This window comes from Borostomias antarcticus, assembly GCF_949987555.1.
Source record: "Borostomias antarcticus genome assembly, chromosome: 1".
NCBI lineage: Eukaryota > Metazoa > Chordata > Actinopteri > Stomiiformes > Stomiidae > Borostomias > Borostomias antarcticus.
Window position 1 is genome coordinate 21060729 of NC_140234.1, and position 10745 is coordinate 21071473.

Below are 10745 nucleotides of genomic sequence, written 5' to 3' on the forward strand. Positions count from 1 at the left end.
AGACGTCCTCCTGACCGGACTAGACCAACCACGGTTCCCTGACAGGCCTGAATCTCAACCAATCAAGTGATGGGAGTCGCAGATTTTGAGCAAGAGCTGATTACTGCTGCTAAGGACGACTAAATAAACCTTCAACCACCACCTCAGCGTAGACGTTCACCGGTCATCACTCCATAAAAACGTCATCGGAGTGATAGGAGACAGAGTTGACCATGACGGAGAACCTGCAGCTACCCTCCTTACAGGTCCAACCTCCAGGAGACGGTAGGGTCGATGGCGACGGTAACCCAGGATCGGGGCGCTCCGCCACAGGGGGGGACGAAGATGCCACAGCAGGGGGGCGCCCCGCCCCGGACCTCTCCAGCGCCTGCACCCCGTCCCTCCGGCGCAAGCTCTTCAAGGCGCGGCGCGCCAAGAACGCGCAGAGCGAGGGCAGCGTGGTCGGAGCGGCGGCGACGGTGACGGGGTCGCGTTCATTCTCGGGGGCCGCGGAGTACCTGCGGCCGCCGTCCATCGAGGTCACGCCGTCCAGCGACCAGGACGTGGCGGCGGCGGTGGTGGCGGCCGCCAGCTGGTCTCGCTGCTCCACACCCAGTGCGTCGCCGCGACGCAAGCGCTCCCTATTGCAGCGCTGGCTGAAGGTTCGGGAGAGGAGCGAGCACGCCGGCGAGAGCAGGTCTGGAAACCAGAGTGGAACACAGTCCTTTAACCACGGTTCTGGTCTTAGAGCAGGTCTGGAAACCAGAGTGGAACACAGTCCTTTAACCACGGTTCTTGTCTTAGAGCAGGTCTGGAAACCAGAGTGGAACACAGTCCTTTAACCACGGTTCTTGTCTTAGAGCAGGTCTGGAAACCAGAGTGGAACACAGTCCTTTAACCACGGTTCTTGTCTTAGAGCAGGTCTGGAAACCAGAGTGGAACACACAGTCCTTTAACCACGGTTCTGGTCTTAGAGCAGGTCTGGAAACCAGAGTGGAACACAGTCCTTTAACCACGGTTCTTGTCTCAGAGCAGGTCTGGAACCAGAGTGGAACACGCAGTCCTTTAACCACGGTTCTGGTCTTAGAGCAGATAGACATAATTTGCTCTCGTCAATGTGCACATGCGCAACAGTCACATAGCAAGGGCCTGCAATGTTTTTCTCTTTTTCCCTGCTATGTTAACTCAAAACATGTCATGCTACAAACTTTTGGCTCAACTTTTTAATTTTGATGACTGTCAAAAACTAAGAGACACATTATTAGTAGGCGTTTTGGAACACAGTCAAGACACTTGGCTACCGGTGTAAGCAGACGCGAGGATCACTGTTTAGTTCTAACCTCATATAGGACATAGTATGTTTAGTTAGTTTGCTTATTTCTGTTTTAAACAAACGAAATATATTGCAATATATATCGCAAAAAATTGCATCGCATGTTTTTGTCAATATCGCCCAGCCCTAGCGTGGATGTTTACATCGTCGTATACATTTAGGGGATGAATTCGGTCTCTTAGTAACCTCTCTATAAATATTATTCTCCTATTCAAATCCCTCTAATGCTAATCTTTCAAGTGGTAAAAATGCCATTCTGTTCAACTCTGTTCAATTTAGCTAAATGTAAATCGTTAATTAAATTTATAGCTTAAATCTTTCACCTACTAAGGGCTAGGTGTAAGATTTAAGTTATAACTTATGCATACTGTACGTCCAGGTGGTGCAAGCCATGAATGTTAGTAGCTCGTAAACTCCGACCTAACCTAGGAAGTTACGTTCAAACTAAGCTACGTTCCAACTTACGACGGCTGGTGCAACCCAGGCCAAAGTTGAACACACAGTCCTTTAACCACAGTTCGGGTCTTAGAGCAGGTCTGGAAACCAGAACAGACGTATTGGAACACAGTCCTTTAACCACAATTCTGGTCTTGGAGCAGGTCTGAAAACCACAGTGGAAAAAACAGTCCTTTAACCACAGTTCGGGTCTTAGAGCAAGTCTGGAACCAGAGTGGAACACAAAGTCCTTTAACCACAGTTCTGGATTTTACGCAGGTCTGGAAACCATAACAGACATAACAGACTTAGTGGAACACAGTCCTTTAACCACAATTCTGGTCTCAGAGCAGGTCTGGAAACCAGAGTGGAACACAGTCCTTTAACCACAGTTCAGGTGATGGTTGCTGGTTGGGGATGATGCTAACAGACCCAGTGGAGCCAAGCCGTTAGTGGAACACAGTCCTCTTAGCACAGTTCGAGAGATGTACAATGTAACCACGTGACCTGTATCTCACGGCCTTCGCTTTGCCTCGTAGTCATGTGGGCAGTTTTTGGAATCGAGCGATCGCTCTCTTTCACGGCCTTGCTGCGGTGGACGTGGCTCGCTGACTAGCGCCAGGGGACAGGACAGGACGGAGTCCAGCTGGCCGTAGAAATTACTCATAACCGTCCAGCCCTGCTTCTGTAGACCCTATAGAAGGCTCTGGAAGCAGCATCCCCCGTCCTGCGTCTCCTGGGGCTTTTCATCACCTCAGAGGCGGCTAGAGAACGATGCTCTGTCACGCTAGCCTCCTTGTAGCGCTGCCTGGTGCTGGTTTATCTTGCCTTGGAAGGCTCGTCCGTTGTTGTTATTTTGCGGGGTGACATCCCTCCAGACGGTAACATAGCTCTTAATTTCGTCTGAATGCTTCTGCCTAAAGGCCACCCAGAAACACATTAATCTGAGAAAGGCTGCTGAGGAACGAACCATTGTTCATTTTGACTTGTTTCTTGTTTTTATTTGACCTCATGTAGGCCTGGAGGAGGGATGTAATCAGTCATAGAAAGACAATGTGCAGCACCTGATTCTTACAATCAGTTGCTCTTACAATCTAGCACTTTGAGATTAGTTTGAAATGGAAAGTGCATTACAAATAGTTTGAAATGGAAAGTGCATTACAAATAAAATGAATTATTGTTATTGTTATTATTATTGCGCATTAATAATAATAGTAATAACAATAATAATAATAGTTGTATTATTAATATTATTATTATTATTATTATTATTATTATCATCATTATTATTATTATTGGTAGTAGTAGTAGTTGTAGTAATTGCCATTCGTGACTGTTGTGCAGGGCTGGATCACCAAAAACACAACTCAACATACTGTAGCTTTTCCAAAGCAGAGATAGCCATCATTATGTAATGAACCCAAATCATTAGACACACTCGTGGGTAAATGTGTCGTCTTTTTTTTCCAAGAAAGGGTTTGTGTGTTTTGTTGTGGTATTGTACTATTGTCCTCTCTACCTTCACAACCCACTAGAACAAACACAAATACGCTGAATTCTATAGCAACGGCGGAGTGACCATTGTGCTTTGTGTTAGTGTGGCATCTCGACTAGAAGTCTTTGCTGCTCTCCTAGTCTAGCCTAGGTCCAATTATCTACCTGCACTCACAACAACTGGCCTAGTGTCCAATTATTCCCAGCCTAGCTAATGAGAGCCCATTGTGCAACCCTACCAGTCAGCAACAAGAAAGAGGGAGACGGCTTCCTGACTCCATCACTGCCCAACGCTGACACCTGCAGGGGTGTGACTGGCACGATGAGTCCCCAAGCCGAGTTAAACTAACGACCCTCACAACCATATTGGTGTGCAAAAAAGTAAAGGGTGCAATACTGTTCTAACTTTGTGATCTTGAGATATGGATTTTAGAAAGCTGTATTTGGAGTGTGTATGTCAAGCTATAGGCACTGTATGTTTTAATCAGGATTGATGGATTTCCATAACACGCACGCATGCACATACACACATACACACACACACACACACACACACACACACACACACACACACACACACCTGTCAACTAAAATAAGCCACCTGTGCTCCGATTTCCAGCAGCCAACAGAGCAGTCTTCAGAGCAGCCATGAGGAGGAATCGGCACACTTCCTGACCCCCCACTGCCAGGACGAGAGGTGAGCTGTTCCTCTTTGTTAATGTGTGTGTGTGTGTGTGTGTGTGTGTGCCTGAGGGGATGGGGACAGGGGGGGGTGAAAGCCTGCCTACTCAAAGCTACTTCCATAGAAAGACAATAAATCTGCAAGTCTGTGAGTGTGGACATTGGGATTAGGCCAAAGGAGCGTGTAAATCTGGGGGGGGGGGGGTTACGTGCGTGTGTGTGTGTGTGTGCGCTCACGCCACAATGCTGTGTCCATGCATTCCCCTAAGGGCTTTTGTGTGAGAACATGTGCAGATGTCTGAGTGATGTGTCCTTCAGCTGGTTTTAACAGCCATCACAATTCGCTTCAAGGCTTATCACCATTATACAGTGCAGAATAGCAACTTTCAAAGGCTTGAACTTGATCACGTGATATCCTAAGCCTGCATTTCTTGCATCATTCCACTAGAGGGCAGTGAGTAACTACAGCAGAGAAGCTCTGTGAATCAATACAAGGTGCTGGTCAATAGTGTAATGACTCTTTTTTAGGAGATGATTAACTAGCTAATGATCTGACAATGGATGAATGTCTATTGTCATTGTACAAGTACAACGAAATTAGAATAGCAAACTTTTAAGGTGCAGAACAATAAAAATATATCTAAAGTATAGATATCTAAGGTCCCGTAATTGAAAACACTAAATATCTGAAGGATTAACGTGTATGGATATCTACTCTACTGTTTCTCTGAATGAGGGGGAACTGTAGTTATAGTTTTAGTACAAAGTATCTTTAAGGGATTTGCATGTGTAAGTGTGTGCACATTTGTGTGTGTGTGTGTGTGTGTGTGTGTGTGTGTGTGTGTGTGTGTGTGTGTGTGTGTGATGACGTAACAAGGGTAGTTAAGTGCACTAACTTGATATGAAAGTCTCCTGTGCACGAAACAGCAATTGAGTCCTTCATTCTTTCTGATATATCTTTCAGTCCTATGGTTGCAGTCTCTGTCTGGTCAGAGAACAGGCTAGATTCAGTCTCTGTCTGGTCAGAGAACAGGCTAGATTCAGTCTCTGTCTGGTCAGAGAACAGACTAGATTCAGTCTCTGTCTGGTCAGAGAACAGGCTAGATTCAGTCTGTCTGGTCAGAGAACAGACTAGATTCAGTCTGTCTGGTCAGAGAACAGACTAGATTCAGTCTCTGTCTGGTCAGAGAACAGGCTAGATTCAGTCTGTCTGGTCAGAGAACAGGCTAGATTCAGTCTGTCTGGTCAGAGAACAGGCTAGATTCAGTCTGTCTGGTCAGAGAACAGACTAGATTCAGTCTGTCTGGTCAGAGAACAGACTAGATTCAGTCTGTCTGGTCAGAGAACAGACTAGATTCAGTCTGTCTGGTCAGAGAACAGACTAGATTCAGTCTGTCTGGTCAGAGAACAGGCTGGATTCAGTCTGTCTGGTCAGAGAACAGACTAGATTCAGTCTCTGTCTGGTCAGAGAACAGGCTAGATTCAGTCTGTCTGGTCAGAGAACAGGCTAGATTCAGTCTGTCTGGTCAGAGAACAGGCTAGATTCAGTCTGTCTGGTCAGAGAACAGACTAGATTCAGTCTGTCTGGTCAGAGAACAGGCTAGATTCAGGTGTTGCTGATAGCAGACTTTGAGAGTTTACTTAAGTTAATCAGCAATTTTATTGGAATGTTTCAGATAGTTTTTCTGAAGAATTTCATTTTACCATCAGCACCAGCTGGAGCCGGACCCCTTGCCCGTTATACAAGCCTGCAGGTGCTGCACCTGAACTCATACTGCGACTCCACAAGAGGTTGTGTCATGGAGGGACGTACTGTAACTGCAGCCGACACCAAGGCCCAATCCCAAACCAGACTCTATCCCCTCGCCCTATCGAAAACAAACAACTTTATTTGTCATACGTTTTTTGTTTTTTTTCACAGCACGTGGTGATTAAGAACACACACACACACACACACACACACACACACACAGTGACTGTCCACCGATGACATTTTTCAGTGCTCTTCACACTCTTATCCCCTCACCCTGTCCACTCCCCCTCCATTCCCATCAAAATAGGCCTAGGTCAAATTTATTTTATTTATTTTATTTTATTTATTTCATTGTTTACAGTGACAATGTTACAGAAAAAGCAGCTGATTAGTCTGCGACATAATCATTTCACAAAAAAGGAACGCTGCCAAAGAGGCATGGTAGTAAGTTATGTATTGATTGATTTGTCTCAACAGGGACAGTGTACAATATTAATTAATTTCCAAAAACATATCTCAGTTTGGATTTTTGAAAATTTTTCATTATATATTCATGTATTTCATTATAATGATTTATATGTTTATTATGCTATAACTCATCTAAATGGTGACGGCTGCTTCCTTGTTCAGGTGGAGTGCAGTCCGTCCCACATTCGGTTGCCCATCTCTAGACCCTCCCCCTCAGTTGAGAGTGCCCCCCACAGCTGCGAGTGACACTTTAGAGTGGCACTCGGCGGTGGAGTGGGAGTGGGTAGGGGCTGGTTTGGGATTGGGCCCTACACTACCTGGCTGGTGACCCCTCTGTCGCCATCTGGTGGCTGTGGACGGTCAACTCCCTAGAGTTGTGGGGGAATGGAGGGTAACGCACCTGTGGGTCATCAATTACCTGATGGGAGACCTGCTTCTACCCATCGGGGAGGAGGACAAGGAGAGGGAAGGGGAGCAAAGCCTAGAGGGGAGTAGTGTTGCTGTGTTGCCTTGAAAACACCAAGAACTTTATGTTTGAATTATAATAGAGACCTCTTTTTTTTGCCCTTTAACTCCTGTTGTAAACAGAAGACGTTTTGAGTTAACCTCATAAGTAGTGTAACCTCATAAGAGCAGTATTTTTCTGCTCCGGCATGATCCTCGACATCTTTCCACGTTCATCGCGTCTCTTGGTGGGGGATTGGCTCTCTAGGAGGAAACAAAGCAGAAAAACAGATCCTTCTCCACTCGTTCAATTATTTCTTATCTTATCTCTATTCTCATTAAGTCTGAATGTGTCCGTCTGGCCCAGCGGCTGCCAGCGATATCCATCTTTGATTAGCATCGGCCGGCTCGCTAACAGTCGGCCGGCACCGCGATGCATTTATTTATGTGAACGCGACCTCCAGTCTGCTCCGCTGTGATGTAGAGGTATCCAGCTCAATGATTTATGGCTATGCAAATGTGGTAACATCGGCACTTTTACACCCCATCCCCGGAGAGTGTGTGTGTGTGTGTATGTGTATGTGTGTGTGTGTGTGTGTGTGTGTGTGTGTGTGTGTGTGTGTACAGTATGTGCATATGTGTGTGAGTGTGTGACGTCCTACTTTAGTGTTCACAGAGCTCAGAGAAAGCTGCGCTGCTACACTTACTGTAGTTATGTGCTACTGTAGCTGTTGCAGCTTATCAGACTTCATCTACAGTTCGACTGTAACTCTGTAACTGTGCCAGATTACAACCTTGCAACTCCTTATCTGGTATAACTAACTCCATGTTTAGTGTTCAAAACCAATCCCCGGTTATTTGGAGAGTGCTGAACCTTGGTATTCATCTCGTCTTGCTCGGTGACATTATCGGATCACATTTCGAGCCGATCCTACCTTGACATGTATTGATGTATTCCTGACGCGTTAATGGATTTCATCAGATATACATGTAAACAATGGAGTGTTCAGTTCACAGCTTGTATCCCGGGGGAAGTGGGATTACAGCCTGCCTTGCAGTTTTCTCGCGCTCTCTAAACCCCCCCCCCTGCCCAGGTAGACAGCCAGTGAGTAATGTGGTGATTCTTTGGGCTGCGGGTCCCTGTGGAGAACATCCACCCTGCAGCCCAGCGCTGTGGGCCAAGGAGGCAGGTACGGTACCGCACCGTACCCAGAAACCACCACAGCGCTTTGGGCCAGGGAGGCAGGTAGAGCACCGCACCGTACCCAGAAACCACCACAGCGCTGTGGGCCAGGGAGGCAGGTAGAGCACCGCACCGTACCCAGAAACCACCACAGCGCTGTGGGCCAGGGAGGCAGGTAGAGCACCGCACCGTACCCAGAAACCACCACAGCGCTGTGGGCCAGGGAGGCAGGTAGAGCACCGCACCGTATCCAGAAACCACCACAGCGCTGTGGGCCAGGGAGGCAGCTTAGGGCCAGGGAGGCAGGTAGAGCACCGCACCGTACCCAGAAACCACCACAGCGCTGTGGGCTAGGCAGGCAGGAAACAGACCCCAACACCACCACAACACTGTGGGCTAGGCAAGCAGGTACCACACCCCAACACCACCACAGTACTGGGCTAGGCAAGCAGGTACCACACCGTACCCTAACACCACCACAACACTGTGGGCTAGACGGGCAGGTACCACACCCTAACACCACCACAGCACTGGGCCAGGCCAACAGGTACCACACCCCAACACCACTGGGCCAGGCCAACAGGTACCACACCCCAACACCACTGGGCTAGGCAAACGGATACCGCCCCGTACCCCCAACACCACCACAGCACTGTGGGCTAGGCAGGCAGGTACCGCACCCCAACACCACTGCAGCTGGAGAGAGGACAGGGAGCAAGACGGAGAGGGCCAGGAAGTGGGTCACACAAGAGAGAGAGAGAGAGAGAGAGGAGGGGAGAGAGGAGGGAGAGAGGAGGGAGAGAGGGAGAGAGAAGGAGAGTGAGAGGAGGGGAGGGGTGAGAGAGGGCGAGAATGAGGGAGGGAGAGAGTACATTTATGGGAGCAAAAGGAGGAGGGAAGGCTACACAGAGAGAGCTCTGAAAAGCGAAGAGAGCGCGTTGGAGAGAGGAAGCGAGGGAACGCTGACAACTCGCCGTTACTAAAAAAAGAGACTCAAAAGAAAGAGAGCACCTCCAGGATGAGGACGTAGAGGAGGAGGGGGGGGAGCCGTCGTTCCTCGGAGGAGTCGTGACACGGGGGCTGGGGGAGGGTGAGGGTCAGCATGGTCCAGGACGGCCAGATGTCCTGTGGCCTGGGCGTTCGACAGGGCTGCCAACTCCGGGTCTCCTCCCTGAGGAGGAGGCTAGCCTTCCGCAGGGTCAAGTGAGTAGCACCTCCAGTACTGACCCGTGTGACGTCTTTTTTTAATGGCTTAATTAATTTAATGGCTGCCCTTCTTGGCTGGAGTACTGTGTGTGTGTGTGTGTGTGTGTGTGTGAGGGGGTGTTTGTTTGTTTGCTCGTTTGATCATGTATGCTTGCCTTTAGGATACAAAGCTGGATGAGTCTAGATCTGACATACTCGGCTAACGCATTCGCAGCTGCGGCTGTGTGAGAGTCGTTGTCTTTCCGTTAGTTACGAGCCCAAATGAGTATCCGGTTTTGTTGACAACTGTTTGATCGCTGCAGCGATTATGAACCGTCCATCTCTGTGATGATATTCTGTAGCTTTGGTCGTGATCAGAGTCTGTCCTCTCGTTCGCAGGTCGGAGGGCGGGGTGGGCAAGCGAAGGTAGGAACCGTCCCCCTCTTACCTCCAAACTCTCGTCCCTTTTCTGCTGAGAACGTACAACGGAAATATTGCTGAGGCGTGCAGTTTGGCCGCCAGGTCTTGAAATGCGATTGTTTTTTTTAGCGCTCGGACAAACTACCTGCCTCTCTTGAGACAGATATTCAGCCTTTTAGGGGGTTGTTCAGTTGGCTGTTTTGGACACTCGGCCCAGGTGCGATGTCGCCTGAGGTTACCTGAACCCGAGCCGCGGGGGTTCTTGTTAGGGAGTGTTTATGGAACGGTCTCTCAAGGCAGACGGGTAGAGGATCCCTGCTCTCGCTGCAATGTCAGGACACTGTTCTGTCCTTTGTGTGTTATTCTAAGTTATTGTGACAGTAGTGTAGAATACTCACTCACTTCCTCACTCACTCACTCATTCACTCACTCACTCACTTTCTCACTCTCTCACTCACTCACTCACTCACTCACTCAATTTCTCACTCACTTACTAACTCACTCACTCTAACTCACTCAATTTCTCACTCACTTTCTCACTCTCACTTTCTCAGTCATTCACTCTCTCACTCCCTCACTCACTGACTCTCACTCACTCACTCACTCTCTCACTCACTTACTCACTCACTTTCTCACTCACTCTCTCACTCACTTTCTCATTCACTCTCTCACTCACTTTCTCATTCACTCTCTCACTCACATACTCATTCACTCACTCACTCACATACTCATTCACTCACTCACTCACTCACTCACTCACTCAGTCATTCACTCACTCACTCACTCACTCACTCACTCACTCACTCACTCTCACTCACTCACTCACTCACTCACTCACTCACTCACTCACTCACTCACTCACTCACTCACTCACTCACTCACTCACACTCAATGTAATTCACTCTCACTAAAGCCTTGGTTAGGTGGCTGACTAACTGACTGACATTGATTTCTGACTGACTGACTGATATTGATTACTGACTGACTGACTGATTAGCTGACTCAATGACTGGCTGGGCTGACTGTGACTGGCTGACTGAATGACTGGTTTACTGAATGACTGGTTGACTAAAGCCTCGGATACACTAGAAGACTTAAACAATCTTAACAGATGATGAAATGACTGTGAGTATACACTAGACGACTGGCTTCTGATGATTTTTGTATGACAACTGAAAAACTGGGTATCGCACATTTAACAACTGGACGAGTTTACGCTACACGATTGTGTCCAGAATCTGCTCAAAAATATCAAACATGTTTGATATGCTCCGACTTGCTCCGACTCGGATCGGGAGAAGTCTGTTCTCATCATACACTTGCCGATTTAAATCTGTTCCCCTCATACACTTACAGATTTCTAGCCAAAT

The 10745-nt window shown here is 48.0% G+C and overlaps 1 protein-coding gene across 1 annotated transcript in view; it reads left to right on the top strand.

Moving 5' to 3' along the window:
* Positions 1-212: 212 nt before the first annotated feature.
* The window catches only part of LOC311317795 (protein Aster-B-like), a gene marked incomplete at both ends in the record, with an annotated part of 55832 nt that continues 45299 nt past the window's right edge, over positions 213-10745 (top strand). The window contains 2 exons of the mRNA XM_084448910.1: positions 213-676; positions 3864-3938. Of these exons, the coding sequence (XP_084305036.1) occupies positions 213-676; positions 3864-3938 (539 nt within the window). The remainder of the gene's footprint in view (positions 677-3863; positions 3939-10745) is intronic.